Genomic DNA, 15,561 nt, shown 5'->3' with positions numbered 1-15,561 from the left:
TCTCTATTTCAATTTTGCTAAAACTGAGAGGACTAGTTTGCAGTGACCGCACGTGCAGCTAAGGCACGGCGAAACCAGACTTTAATAAGTACGTCATTTATACATCCAATCACATTTCTTCATACGTTTCTCTGAGCCAATCACAGAAGCTCCTTCGTGTGAGGCACAACGTCGTGTTTGGTTGTTGCTGTTCGGTGTTGTCATTTCCAAACCATGTCCCAAACATGTCCATCATGTTCAAACTTGTAGACGATTTTACATGTTATCCTGATTGTTGATTTTCGTCACAATGAGTAACTTTTGTAAGGAAGTCATCACTCTCCAGTTGGGACATTATTCAAACTTTGTTGGGACTCACTGGTGGAATTTACAGGTAAGCGGCTAACGCTAAGCTAGCTAATGTTAGCGTCGCATGTGTAGTCAAACTTGAGGGAGTACTCGATCTCTCTTCCAAGCTGCAGAGAAAGCTACAATATTAACAGCAACGTGAATGTGCGCTGTGTGGTCCTTTGAACAGACCGAGCACACCCGACGGGATGGAGCTCATAAAGATAACGGTGGTCAGGCTTTATGATGCTAACGCTGCTAACTGTCAAGACTGAAGTCAGCAGTATATTTGTGATCAGCTTATCATAGTTTTTGACCGACATTGGTGTGATTCTCTGGTAGAAGATACAGATGCATCGCTTCACATGATACACAACGTGATATTAGACTCTGTCTGAATGACGGAGATGCTGAGTCACTTTGTCATTGTCATTAGTCATCTCTGAGCCCCCTGCATCCAGCTGAAAATGTCCTGTAGAGGATAGCTTCTCGTATATAGTCTATGGTAGATAGCTTCTTGTATACTGTCTATGATTGATAGCTTCTTGTATACAGTCTATGGTTGATAGCTTATTTTATACAGTCTATGGTAGATAGCATCTTGTATACTGTCTATGATTGATAGCTTCTTGTGTACAGTCTATGTTAGATAGCATCTTGTATACAGTCTATGGTAGATAACATATTGTATACAGTCTATAGTAGATAGCATCTTGTATACAGTCTATGATAGATAGCTTCTTGTATACAGTCTATGGTAGATAGCATCTTGTATACAGTCTATAGTAGATAGCATCTTGTATACAGTCTATGATAGATAGCTTCTTGTATACAGTCTATGGTAGATAGCATCTTGTATACAGTCTATGATTGATAGCATCTTGTATACAGTCTATGTTAGATAGCATATTGTATACAGTCTATGGTAGATAGCATCTTGTATACAGTCTATGATAGATAGCTTCTTGTATACAGTCTATGATAGATAGCTTCTTGTATACAGTCTATGATTGATAGCTTCTTGTATACAGTCTATGGTAGATAGCATCTTGTATACAGTCTATGATTGATAGCTTCTTGTATACAGTCTATGGTAGATAACATATTGTATACAGTCTATAGCAGACAGCATCTTGTATACAGTCTATGATAGATAGCTTCTTGTATACAGTCTATGGTAGATAGCATCTTGTATACAGTCTATGATTGATAGCTTCTTGTATACAGTCTATGTTAGATAGCATATTGTATACAGTCTATAGTAGATAGCATCTTGTATACAGTCTATGATAGATAGCTTCTTGTATACAGTCTATGGTAGATAGCATATTGTATACAGTCTATGGTAGATAGCATATTGTATACAGTCTATGGTAGATAGCATCTTGTATACAGTCTATGTTAGATAGCATCTTGTAAACAGTCTATGGTAGATAGCATCTTGTATACAGTCTATGGTAGATAGCATCTTGTATACAGTCTATGGTTGATAGCTTCTTGTATACAGTCTATGGTAGATAGCATCTTGTGTACAGTCTATGATAGATAGCATCTTGTATACAGTCTATGGTTGATAGCATCTTGTATACAGTCTATGGTTGATAGCATCTTGTATACAGTCTATGATAGATAGCTTCTTGTATACAGTCTATGGTTGATAGCATCTTGTATACAGTCTATGGTTGATAGCTTCTTGTATACAGGCTATGGTAGATAGATTCTTGTATACAGTCTATGATAGATAGCTTCTTGTATACAGTCTATGGTTGATAGCTTCTTGTATACAGTCTATGGTAGATGGCATCTTGTATACAGTCTATGATAGATAGCATCTTGTATACAGTCTATGGTTGATAGCTTCTTGTATACAGTCTATGGTAGATAGCATCTTGTGTACAGTCTATGGTTGATAGCATCTTGTATACAGTCTATGGTTGATAGCTTCTTGTATACAGTCTATGGTTGATAGCATCTTGTGTACAGTCTATGGTTGATAGCATCTTGTATACAGTCTATGGTTGATAGCTTCTTGTATACAGGCTATGGTAGATAGATTCTTGTATACAGTCTATGATAGATAGCTTCTTGTATACAGTCTATGGTTGATAGCTTCTTGTATACAGGCTATGGTAGATAGCTTCTTGTATACTGTCTATGATTGATAGCTTCTTGTATAGTTTCCTGTCCAGTGAAAACCATCTATATCCACATTTGTTGATTTTTTTTCCCAAAAAAATCCTCTTGGATCAAAAAGCTGCATCTTCACAAAGCTAAAAAAAAACACAACACAGTTTTTCTGAGCTCATGATAAAAAGAGACGCTATAACATATGATGATCTTATCATAAATCAAACTACCCAACTTTATATACAGGACTTCTACAACATCTACAGCAGTAAAATAGAACATACATAGGAACACAGCAGTGATATTAATACAGTGGCATCATATATAGTACAATACTGACAGGTAACAGTATTACTGCACAGTGAATACCTATACCTACATACTTTTACTTTAGTAAGTTTCTGAATCCAGGAATATTACTTCCATTGGAGTATTTTCACAGAGTGTTTATTCTCAAGTAAAGGATCTGAAAACTAAATCATTATAAATGCAATATACACAGCTCAGCCCACATGGACACATAAGACAACGCTGTACTATGTCAGTCATTCTGATGATTGATGATGGAGTTTTAAGTTATTACTGTACTCTGTTGGAAGTTTTTGAATGTCACACATTTTTTCTCAAAAACAGAAATGACTAATGTCATTTGTCGATCTATTTGTTTTTCTTTTTTCTTTTTCTTTTCACTGTTGAGAATACTTTACGATTTGATGTTTCGATGCTGATTCGATGAATGCGATGGAGCTATTGTGGTATTTAAAAAAATAATAATAATACCATCACAGTCTGTGACGGGTAAATGACGACGGGCTTGTGTTTGCATGCAGGATGCATCTTTATCGTACGATCCAGAGACGCCACCGAGTGAGATCCAGAGTGACATCCTGTTTCGTGAAGGACAGACTTCGGGCGGACATGTCACCCACACACCTCGCCTCATCGCCATGGATCTCAAAGGTAACGTCTTCCTATCACGCGCTTTTTAAAATGAATGCTGAAAACATCGTCTTTGCTGGGGCAGCTTTATATTTCTGTTCTGATTTAAATGTACGTTGTTTAGTTTAACTACATAATAAACGGTTTTGTTTCTTAGTTGGATACAGGTCCGTACAGTCACTAGTGATGTGTGTGATGCTCGCTCAGCTGAATCACCTCTCTCTCTCTCTCTCTCTCTCTCTCTCTCTCTCTCTCTCTCTCTCTCTCTCTCTCTCTCTCTCTCTCTCTCTCTCTCTCTCTGTCCGTAACAGGAAGTCTCCGGACTCTACGGCAGGAGGGAAGTCTGTATGACACCGGCAAAGACACCTCCGCTGCCACGTGGTAAATAAGTCTCTGCATGCACATGTGTTTACACATTTAAGGGCCCAACAGATTTCTGTTTGGACAATTCTTAGTCTTTTTTTGATGTTACAAAAATGCGCTCCTTCCTGCAGGGAGGGAAGCCTCATGGTGCACAAAGAAAGTCCAGCTAAGAAGAACTGCTTTCTCGAAGACCTGGACAAGCTGGATGTGAGTATCTGTGGTGGAAACGACACATACGATTTTCCTTCACAATATTGACATGACACAGTGATGCCAAGCCATTTATAATAATGGTGATCTATACATCTGAAGAAGTATCTTGATCTAGTGTGATTAGATCGTATGAGGCAGTCATGCATTGCTACTTTTGATGTTAGTATTGATTGTATATTTGTGTACAAAGGTGTCTGTCTATTTACCTTTTTACCAGCTTGATAGCATCCACACTGCTTCTAGAAATGCACAACATGTTTGCTTTTCTTTGTTCTTTTTTAAATCTACGGTAGAGGCGTAGTGTTGCAGCTTCATACAAATCGTTATCCTGACAGCTGTTTTTCTTTTCTTGTCTCCAGAGAGGGGAGATCCTTGCTGAAGATAGTTTTTACTCCAGTCCCGTGCTTCAGCGCTCAGGTGAGAAAACCCTTAAAGGAAACCTTCTTTAAATACTCTGCACGACATACTCGAAGATTTAGCGTCACGCTCGGCAGCGACCATTCTAGAAACTCCTCCCCTCCCGGCAGGTGCAGTGAGTGTGGACACCGTGAACAGCCAGCTGGCTCGGATCCAAAAGGGCTACTGCCTGGAGGGCAGCGTGAGGGTGTGGTCCGACTTCCTCAGGATCCACCTGCACCCTCGCACCGTCTCCGTCATCCACCAGTACAACCATGACGGGTAAGGTGCCACGTCGCACTTCCTGCACTGTGTTTCGCCAAAATGAGGTGAATTTAATTTCCCCCCCACATGGATAACAAAATGACATGGTGCCAAAGACCAGGAACTGCTTTTCTCCAGTAGATGTCAGGCTTTACACAGATTTGGGCTTTAATCACAGAGTGCTCTCTGTGGGCTCAATCTCACGGATTCAAAGATCATTTATTGTCATTATGCAACAGAGGGATGCACAACGAAACCGGGCATCAGACAGTCAGGAGCATGCTGGGTAGTGGAGTAGCCTCAGGTCCTAGCTGGGCTAGCTTAGCTTCCATCTGGGCTCTCCTCCCTGGTGGTGTTTGGTCCGGCTGGTTGGTCGGCCGTGATCGTCCCAAAGTCCGCTGCGGTTAATCCCCACGCTTCCTTTTCAGATGTCGATGAATGTATTCTGTCATATAGCATTAGTGACAAAAATGCCGCTGTTGCAGTGATGTCTCTTTTTTGTGTGCAGGGAGGCTCACCGTCTGGAGGCCTTTGGCCAGGGAGAGGCTCTCCTGCAGGGCTCGGTGCTCGAGCAGCTGGAGGACAAACTTCACTTCTTTGTAGAGGAGTGTGATTACCTTCAGGTAAGACTCTTTTTTTTATTTTACTGTACTGTATTATTTTACATAGATATTTCAGGTTAAACTTCCCAAACGCTCAATCTTAAGTTATTCCGGTGTGAAACGTTGCTGATGTATTTTGTGCTGTTTGTCATCTCAGGGTTTCCAGGTCTTCTGTGACCTGGCCGATGGCTTCGCCGGTCTGGGGTCGAAGGTCACGGAGATGCTGCAGGACTCTTACGGCGGAAGAGGCATCCTAACCTGGGGGATGGCGCCCGTCAGTCACCCCAATTCAGTGAGTCACGGAACTCCAGCCGGTTAAGAGGGGGTGTGACAGCAGATGTTTTGTGAATGGGCCTCTGTACTCACTGTGTTCTTCCTGTTTAACCAGACTCCGATGAAGGAGCTCTACCACGTGTTGAACTGCGCGCTGGGAACGGTCAACATGGCCACCCACAGCTCCTTCTTCTGCCCGCTGACCCTGCGTGGTGGACTGGGGAGACGGCCCTCAGCTCCCGTAGTGTTCCCCCACCTAAATTATGATGTGAGTTTTTTATTTTTAAAATCACTTATTTATTATTGTCAGACTTTTAAAGATATGTTTAATGGTAATTTAACTGGGTTGATATTTTTTAAGAGCTTTTCAATGATTTATTTTGACATATTTAATTGACTTTGTTTGAATTAAATTTGATTGAACACATAAATGAAAATGAGAGAAACATGGTGATGATGAATGGAAATAAAAATAAGCGTTTCTGAAGTAGCGCAACACCAAACCACACGATTCGTCTTTAAATAAAATGTCTTTTTAAGACTCAGAGTTTAGATGTGGTCATGTTAAGACTCTGATACACGCTTCCTGTATGTGCGTGTGTGCATGAGTATATATCTGATCTCGTCGGTGTCTAACGGTCCGTGTGTTTGTCTTTCCCGCCTCAGCCCTCTCTGTGGTACCACTCCAGCTCCGTGCTGGCTCTAGCCCTCGATGCCCTCACTTTGCCTTACAGGCTGAAGAACAACAGCGCCCCCATGTGGCAGGTGGCAGACTCGCTGGCCGTGTCTGGCAGAAAGGTGACGTACTGCTGCTGGAGTAGACCCTCGTTTGTTTTCAAGCCTCTGGGCTCACGGTGTGATTTGAAACCCTAGGTGGTGGCCGCTTATGGCGCCGTCCCCTTTCCCATGATGCACGGCGGCTCTCTCCCCGAAGCCCTGAGCGCCTGCGCGGATGCATTGCCCTGGAAATCGCTATCGGCTTGCCCTGAACCCGGCGACGGTCGTTGCTATGGCCAGTGGGCGACACTCAAAGGGTTCGAGGGCCAGAGACTCACAAGGTGAGACGTTTATGAACACATTAATAATGAACCACACTTTACAATCTGGCTTTTATTAATTCCACCTTTTTCTAAATATGTATTTCATTTTCATTTTGTTTTTATCGTTCTTATATCTTAATTTTTTTTTTTTTTTACCACTACCAAATTTATTACTAGTTTTATATTGTTTTGGATTTTTAGAATTTTATTGTTTTGTGTTCTTGTCGAGCACTTTAAGTGTCTTTTTATGTTATGAAGGGTGCTATGTAAATAAATCGTATTATTATTATATAACTTTATTTATATATCAAGTCAAGACAAGCTGGGTAGACCAGTTTAAGTGTCTCATTCATATCTGCACGCCATAACTTTCTACATCGACTTTCAATGAAAAAAAGCCCGAAATTAGTTGTGGAGGTTGTTTTTTTTTAGATGCTTGTAACTTTTCCTTTTAATGTTTTGGGTTCCTGGCAGCTTGATACTTAAATATTAAATTGATGAAAATGATGAGTCAGATTTATAGCCAAGTTTGTGCTAAAAAAAGATGAAAGATAAAAGCATGCGGGATAAGGATGGTTTGAAAAGTGCTTAACAACGCAGAGTTTACATGTGTAGAAAGCGTACAAAAATAAATGAATCAACCATAAAGTCAAGTAACAAAAATGCAAAAAAAACACATTGAGTCAACAGGCTTACAAATGAAGATAATCAGAGGAAAATGAGTTATAGAAAGATGCAGGCATCAAACCTGATATCACCTTTTACTGTGTCGCTGAACTCTTTTACATCCACCAGCTCTCTGCCTCCAGGGACTCAGCCAGCCACTCCTCTGCACGGCCTCCACAGCGGGGAGGACGTTCTGGAGTCCTACATCCAATCTTTCTATCCTACGTCTCCTCTGTGAGTCCCACCCCGTCACATGCTGCCAACCAACGAATCATTCTACTTGTTTATACAGTATATATGTATTTAAACCCAACTCCCTCTATCTCGTCTCTTCAGGGCTCTGCACTTGGTGTCTACACCCAGTGCGCTGACGCCACCTTTCCCTCAGATATTCAGTCACTCCCTCAACACTCAGGGCTTCCTGCAGAGCCAGTCTCCTTCGCCTGGCTGTGAGCGTATTTCTATTTCACTCTGTTTGTAGCTTAAAACAACGTTTCCCTCCAATGTTTTTTTTTTAATAAATGAATCCCATCTCTGCAGCTCGAGCCCCTCCGGTCTCCTCCGCGCCCGTCATGACGTCCCTCCAGTCGGGTCCCGCTCTCGGCTCGTGGCTGTCCGAGCTTCATCGCGGCGCCGTTGCCCTGGACATCTGCCGAGTGGCCCCCAGCTTCCTCTCCCAGGGGCCCGAAATGGCCGACTACAAGGAGGCCCTGGAGGAGCTGCGCCTGCTGGGCCGGTGTTACCGCGACGAGATGACGCACTCCTCCTCAGAAGAGGATGACGACTGACAGTCTTATGGGTCGATCTGGATAGACTGCCGACCTGTCTGGCATCAGCATGCATGCACTCAGACAGAGCGATGAAGAGGAGCTGTGCCCTCGCTTTGTGAAGGACCAGGACTGAATGACATGCAAACAGATGAGGATATATTAAGTTAGACCTCTACATGTGTTGAACCATGAGGGGATGTAGCATCATGTGACTGTATGGACTGTGGTTACATTTCCTCAGATGACTGTTTATCTGTAATTAACTGTTTTATACGAAGGATATGCTATAAAATGGCTGCATTTACATTAAGATGCTCGTCTCACCTTTGTTTTGGCCACTGGTTGCTCCGACCATGAATTCAAATAAGAGTTCATAGCACACATTTCGGGTTTGTAAAGCCACAGTTATCCTACCAAACAGACACATGGTAGATCCGTTTTTACTCTGGAGGACGCCAGCCAATCAGGCGCTCCGATGACAGTTTACATCATGCAGATCCAGAAAGTACAACTTTAACTTAAAGCTGCTCCAATTGATGTGCCAATATTCATTCTAGTTTGTTTGGTGAGCTATATAAAGGCTGATCAGACACATTTAAGAAAGTAAATGTTTTCAATACTTGTTTGCCTGCTTTACAATTTGCTTTTATTATAAATTGAAATGATCCAATTCTGATTAATGGAATTTTTTTCAGTCCTTGCCAACGCTTTTGATTGACCTTTTTATTGTTTCAATTCCATCGATTTCTACCCAACACAATTTTGAAGTCAGCCCATCAACTATATTAGAAATGGCTTAGTTTAACTGCCGTTTTTTATTACGGACTCACGCCATGTTAGGAGTGTGAAGGACACGTGATTAAATCAGCAGATACTAACTTTAGCAATCGGCCCCTAAAATCCCATCATTGAGGTCTCAGAGACCTCTTCTCTTAACCTCACTGCCAGAGCTGAAAGTGGCCAACAGCCAGAAAAGGCTAAATGCCAATTTCATATTAAACAAGTTTGACCCGGCCACCACAAATGCTTTGTAGTTCTAGACAGTTGCATAACTGGAACACATTTTAGGCAGAATGCTTGTTTTAGACATTCAAAGAGTTTTATTACTATCAACAAATCCCATGGAAGGATCAGAAACAATTGATTTTAGTTCCCTTTTCTAACTGAAGCCCATTCAGCTCTTACTGTAATAAAAAAATAGAAATTTGTCAAAAGATAATGAGCTGAAGTTCACAAATGGAGTCTTCTTTGGGACTCTTTCAGCCACGGATATCAGAAAACTGTGGAAATTAACATTTGTTCCAACTGACATTCGCTCACTGACCAATACAAAAACTCAAATCCAATGACAAATGTATAACAGGTGTTTCTTTAATCTGAAATAAAATGATACAAGGATTTCACAAAAAGATGAGATGGTGGAACTTCTTCCCACCAGGCTTTTTGACTAAACAGTATGCTTCTACATTGGATTAAAAAAGGCTAAGACACACACCATACCATCATTTAAACTTAGAAAACTGAGATTTGCACCCTGTTGTTTTACAAACACCCCCATACGAGATAGAGCTAATGAAAAATTACGCAGAGTAAAAGTCAAATGAAATGGAGTAGCGTGTGCATAAAAGACGTCGAGTGCCTGGTCATCTACAGCTAGTTATCAAAAAACGGGAGGCGGGGGGGTGGAGGGGTTTGGGGAATGTAAATGGCGGGCAGGGGGAGACACTGGGAATAGGGATCAAGACAAAACTGTTCAAAATCTGAACTACGAGCGGGAACGGGAGCGAGAACGAGACTGGGAGCGGGATTTGGAGCGGGACTTGGAGCGGGACTCGGAGCGGGAGGCGGATCGAGAGCGGGAGCGGACTTTGGCAGGGGAGGGGGAGCGGGATTTGGACTTGGATTTAGACCTGGCTCTGGTTTTGGATTCGGCAGGGGAGCGTGAACGAGAGCGGGAGCCACGTTCGGCCTCGCCTCCCTCGTCCTCGCTCTTAGGCTGCTCACGGCCCTTTGAGCCGGATTTCCTGGAGCGATCCTTAATCCCAGATCTTGAACGAGACCTGGAACGAGAGCGAGACCTGGACCTGGACTCATCCTTCTTGTTCTTCTTCCCGTCTTTCTTGCTCTTTTTACTCTTGGGGCTGCGGCTCTTGGAACTACGGCTCTTGGGGCTGCAGCTTTTGGGGCTGCGGCTCCTGCTGCGCTCCTTCTTCGGAGCGCCGTTGCTGCGCTCTTCCTCCTCCTTCTTGACCTTGATCTTGTTCTTCTTGCTGCGAGATCGGCTGCGGGAGTGGGACGCCGCTCTGTGGACAAAACCAGATGGAACTTAGTGTTTGATTCCTTGCTGTGGCCAACCTTCTTTCACTTTTAAAAAAACAAGACCCTCCACACAGGGCGTGGAGAGTATTTTTACTCTGCCACATTCAGCCCCGTCTTTATGGCAGACAGATGACCCATCAGTCGACAGCAGGAGCATGTGGCCTTGGCCTGCTTAGATTAAACAGCTGTAGATATCAGGCTTCTACTTGCTGTCAGCAGCTGTAGGCTACTTGCACACCAGCGCATGCACCTGTGCACTTTCATGAAAATCTATTCATAGAAACATGTGCTCTCATCTTACGTACTGGAGATCTCCCAATCAAAATCTTTTGATTGGGAGATCGAATGCAGTTTGGACACAGCAACTGAACTAGGACCAAGAACAAACTAATCTAAAAAGACGGCTTCCTCAAGTTAGTTTACTCTGTTTATTGACGGCTCTATTCCCTACAGAAACATCCCCTCCGATGGTTTGGATCTCTCACCTGGAGCGGGAGCGGCTGCGACTGCTGCTCTCACTGCGGCTGCGGCTCTTGCGAGACCTGCGGCTCCTGGAGCGGGACCTGAGAACACGGGTAGCAACAATTAGCAACAAGCAGAAGGGATCGTATGAGGCGGCATTTGTCGCTAGGCCAGTTTAAATCCTAGTGCATTGCAGTACAATTACTCACACTGCATTCAGAAACAACATACATCAGGAAGCCTTGTGGAATTACCTGGAATGGCTGCGGCTGCGAGAATAAGAGCGTTTGCGTCTGGCTCCGGGGCGGTCCTCGATCAGCCGGATCTTTCTGCCGTTCACTTCTGTGCCATCGAGCTTCTCCAGAGCCCTCTTCATGTCGGAGTAGAGCCTGAACTCGATCACCCCCTCATTCCTCCGGCCCTTGTGGGTGTCGGCGTAAGTCACCTCCCCGGCCTGCCTCATGTAGTCCTTTAGAGAAACGGAAACACAGTGATCAGGGAAACGGGGCGACTTTAATCGACATGCTCAGCTCAGGAGAGAAATGAACGACATGCTGACAAACTCAAAAGGGGGAAAATGCGTTAGCATGGCCATCTTAAAGTTTGTCTTTGTGTATTATTCTCTAAAGAGGTGGGACTGATGCCTCCATTTGTTTCATGTGTTTAAGTTAATCTCTAATAGCCTGGACAGCAATTATCCATTTCAATATTCCTTGTAACTGTTGAGGAAATGCATCATCAAGTAAAGCATTTCAGACAAACAGAGAACATCACGTTAAACTGGTTGACAGTTTGTGCATTTATATTTCTAAATATGGAGTTCTTAAGAACACTTCAGGTGCATTACTTATTGGCGTTTGGACAACACTTCCTTATCACAGAAGAAAAAAAGCTTCATACCTTCAAGTCCTGCCAGCTGCAGCGGCTGGAAAGATTCTCAACAATGAGCCGATAATCTGTCCTTATTGGTGGACCATATCTGTCTCTTCCCCAGCGGCCATATCCACCTTTTAAGGTAACAAGGAAAGGACAGAAAGAAAATGAGGACCAAAAAGAAACTATGGTAGTGCATTAATACTGAACTCCAAGCTACATACTACAAAATATATCAATATTCACTTGGGAAAAAAGGAAACAAAGAAGGGGAAAAGCAAAAAAGGTGAAAAGGAAAAAAAAAAAAAAAAAATTGGTTACATCCTACAAAAAGAAATAAAAATATTTCTACAAAATTTAAATGATTTCCAAAGCCTAAACCTAACATTTGTAGCTTATAAAATTTTGGTAAAAATAAAAAAAGTCAATATGCCTATTTTCTAAATAACAAAATCAAAAAAATAACTGATCAAAGAAGTACTTACGGTGAACTAAAGCAAGTTTCTAAGCTATCTTATCTAACAACATTTCACTGTTACAAAACATGTTCTTTTTTCAGGCACCTATAAGAGCTGAACCCACATCTGATCCTAACCCCATGGCATCCTCACCACCCGGCCTGGGCCTAATGGGAAAAGCGGTCTTCATTCACAATGGCTCCCTTTTTTGGTCTGCCCTGGGGCCCAGAATGGTCAAACCACACTCTTGGAAAGGGGGGACACCATGGCCAGCAATAGGGGCAGGCAGTCAGCAAAGGACTCTTTCAATTAAAACATTGAGGTTCTTTGTTAAATCTTTACCTTTAAATTGACAATCATTTTAAATAAAATAAAAAACGGAATAAGACATGAATAGATTACAGGATATTTAACAATCAAATAGTAAGTTTACAGTGTTCAAATTAAGACATTTATATCCTTTCCATCAGTAAGCCATTTCCCCATCACATGTACCTTCATTTTCAATCCATCAAATTAAAACCAAAAAGATCTTTCAAGTCATTGGTGGCTCTGGTGCACACAAATTTGATTGTGTCATGTACTGATGTGGAAATATCTTCCCACACCTACTGAACTAAAAAAAACAAAAAAAAACAAGACAAATTGCAGCTCTGGAGTGCCCTATCCAGAAACAGAGACATGCCTTTATGTTAAGCAGGCCATCGAAACCATGGAGGATTCACTGAGGCCACAACAACAGCAGATACTGGTGAAAGTAAGATGAGGGGGTGAGGGTTACATTTAAATCTGCACAAGTAGACTCTGTTCAGTCAATGAATGGAGATGAGGTATCAGTAGAGCTGTGCGACCTATTTGTTGCTGCATTAAAAAAAGGGTTAACACTTGAATTGTAATTCCTATTAAAACAATTTGTTTTTTTAACAATAATTAATCCAGTATATATATATATATATATATATATATATATATATATATATATATCTTCAAAATTAGGAAAGCAATGCTTCAGTCCAGCCTGATGAAAAAGAATGGTCACTTCCACACAGATGCATACAGCTTATGACTGGTATGGAATCGGTACTCGGCCGATACCCAGGTATTGAAAAAGCTGGAGTGCATCTGCACTCAATCCACCTTGATCAGAGTGTCAAACCTACAATTTCGATGACAAACACTAGGACATAAATTGAATGCACATCAGCCACCAAGGACTTAAATTTTTGGCCCTTTGAAATTTAGCTCAATGGTTCCCTGTAATGAATGAAATCCCTCATCAAATGACATTATCCTTGTGAAAGAAACACAATTCTCCATTGAACACTTACTTCTTCCACCACCACCGCCGCCTCCTCCCCCGCCTCCACCGCCGCCGCCACCGCCTCCTCTTTCGCCGCCGCCACCACCGCCGCCGCCGCCACTACCACCATAACCTCCATCCCGACGGGGTCCTTTGGTGTGCTCCACAATGACCCTCTCCCCACACAACTCCTTGCCGTTCAAGTCATACACAGCATCATCTGCATCACGTGGGTCATCAAATTCAACAAACCCATACCTTTATGAAAGAAGAGCACATGTTAAGACCTGGCGACAAATCATTTGGATGTTCATAATCGAAAACACAGTGGAGGATTGGCCAAAGACACCCCATACACACACCTCCACAAGTCACTTAATGCAATAGCAGAACAAAAATAAATAAATTACATTTTGGTCACATTTTCCTTTAAAAAAAAAAAGGTGTTCTTGAGCAGAGAAACCTGGTTACAGATCTCTTTCACAGGTGATTTTAGGAAAGACGATCACATCTTCCAAGCTGGTTAATTTGAAAGACAAATAAGTGCAAACTAAGACGATGTAACGCTCAACTGTCTTGTGGACGAGTGTATAATATTGCTAGTCTGATGTTGATGAGAGTGGAAATATGAAGTTGATTAATCAATTGGAAGGGCATCAGAAAACTAATCAGCATATTCTCAAAAAATAAATGCAATTATTTTTCTTCCATTGTAAACTTTATATTCTGGACTGGTGGACAGACAAAAACAAGCTGCACTAATGCATTTTACTCTCTTTGATGAGTGCTGAATGAAAAATAAATGATTCAGTAGATAGCCAATTGTTAAATGTACATCGATTAAAGGTCTTTCGGCTTTGTTGAGTGCTGAATAGTTAGTATGAATTGTTACATGACTTTTATAAAAACCTTAAATAAAACATAATTTACGTTTGTGAAGGCGAAATTTTGCTAAGAATATACTATTGATATAAAATAATACTTTTTTTGTTCTGAAATGCGGGGAAAAAAAACTAATATTTGTAGAGTTATGAAAAATGAACAGAAATGTTACAGCGATGGTACAAAGCGGGTGAACTCTGTTCAAATCCTAAAAATAACTGGTTGTTTCGACATTAACTGTGCACAGACAGAGCCAGCAGTATCAATGCCATCTCTTACTCACAGCTAATAATGCTCGGCTGAACAAAGAAGTTTGAACACGACATCTTGAGGCGTGATCGTGACCAAGTATCTCGGAGATTCCTACAAACCATTTGTCGCTGGACTGCAGTAGAAAGTAGAAAGCGGATCCAATCTATAGTTACACGCGATTGTGAAGAAACTCGCGCTCGTTTAGCTCGCGGTTTGCTTGCAATACACACGACGGCCTGTGACATTGCCACGTCTAACCTTAGCTAACGTTAGCTAGTTAGCCGTGGTCGCGAGAGCGCAATAGCTCACAAACCCAAACCTATACGTTGGTAGCGTATCAAGAAATACAAGCATTAAGCAAAGCTAAGACCTCGCCGTATACAACATTCTCGGCTGTATTGATTAGTAAAGATCAAACGCTACTAACTAGCTAGATAGCAGTAGCAGGCTGCAGCGAAAAAGAAGGCCCATGCTGCACGTTAACGTCACGGTGCGGCCTGTGCAGCTTCACCGACAATGGACATCGATATAGAGCCTCAACGTTACCCGTTTTTCAGGTCGACTTCGAGTATCTTCCCGTAGCCTTTGAAGAATCTCTCCACGTCCTTTTCTCGGGCCCTGTAGCTCAGTCTTCCGATGTACACCCTCGACATCGTGCTAGCTTGCGTGTGCTAACCTTGCGAAATATCGAATCCGGCTCAAACCGACCAAGCACAGAGATGAGGCGCGAGGCTGCAAAGACACACACACACGCGCTCCTTTGATACAATAGGTCGCGGCCAGAGGGGGCGTGTTTTTTCTGCATGGGTTTAATTGGCCTGAGTTCAGTCTCTCAGGTATTTACCAATCAGTACAAAGTAAAGCAGTTCGAAGTAGCCCCGCCTTACATATTAATGGATCGCTAATTATGATTAATTTATATCGGAATCTGAAATGGGCTATTCTGGATAAGGACTACTTTTACTTTTGATACTTATATATTTAGTTTCTATATTTAAATACACTTTGACTACATTACACATACATTACACTTTA

The 15,561-nt window shown here is 42.2% G+C and overlaps 2 protein-coding genes across 3 annotated transcripts; one reads left to right on the top strand and one right to left on the bottom strand.

Annotated features, from left to right (window-relative positions):
* Positions 1-195: 195 nt before the first annotated feature.
* msto1 (misato mitochondrial distribution and morphology regulator 1) lies at positions 196-8,290 on the top strand. The gene is made up of 14 exons (XM_068711367.1): positions 196-373; positions 3,285-3,414; positions 3,705-3,774; positions 3,888-3,963; positions 4,329-4,386; positions 4,497-4,647; positions 5,138-5,252; positions 5,389-5,523; positions 5,620-5,772; positions 6,171-6,302; positions 6,378-6,562; positions 7,340-7,444; positions 7,547-7,659; positions 7,751-8,290. The coding sequence occupies exons 1-14, from the start codon at positions 290-292 to the stop codon at positions 7,996-7,998; spliced, it is 1,755 nt and encodes a 584-aa protein (XP_068567468.1). The 5' UTR covers positions 196-289; the 3' UTR covers positions 7,999-8,290.
* Positions 8,291-9,335: 1,045 nt separating this feature from the next.
* LOC137872873 (serine/arginine-rich splicing factor 6-like) lies at positions 9,336-15,271 on the bottom strand. 2 transcript variants are annotated; one of them, XM_068711368.1, is made up of 6 exons: positions 15,073-15,271; positions 13,421-13,650; positions 11,662-11,768; positions 11,016-11,230; positions 10,785-10,862; positions 9,336-10,283 (listed from the first exon to the last, which is right to left on the bottom strand). In XM_068711368.1, exons 1-6 carry the CDS (start codon positions 15,177-15,179, stop codon positions 9,746-9,748), a joined length of 1,275 nt encoding a protein of 424 aa, XP_068567469.1. In that variant the 5' UTR covers positions 15,180-15,271; the 3' UTR covers positions 9,336-9,745. The 2 variants fall into 2 exon arrangements, with proteins under 2 accessions (XP_068567469.1, XP_068567470.1); XM_068711369.1 differs by lacking the exons at positions 13,421-13,650; positions 15,073-15,271 and adding an exon at positions 12,198-13,048.
* Between the last annotated feature and the right edge of the window lie 290 nt (positions 15,272-15,561).

Source organism: Cebidichthys violaceus, unplaced genomic scaffold (genome assembly GCF_023349555.1).
Source record: "Cebidichthys violaceus isolate CVI_PGR_0920_01 unplaced genomic scaffold, fCebVio1.0.p SCAF_16, whole genome shotgun sequence".
NCBI lineage: Eukaryota > Metazoa > Chordata > Actinopteri > Perciformes > Stichaeidae > Cebidichthys > Cebidichthys violaceus.
Note: the sequence above shows the minus strand (reverse complement) of the source record. Positions and strands in the feature narration are given on the sequence as shown.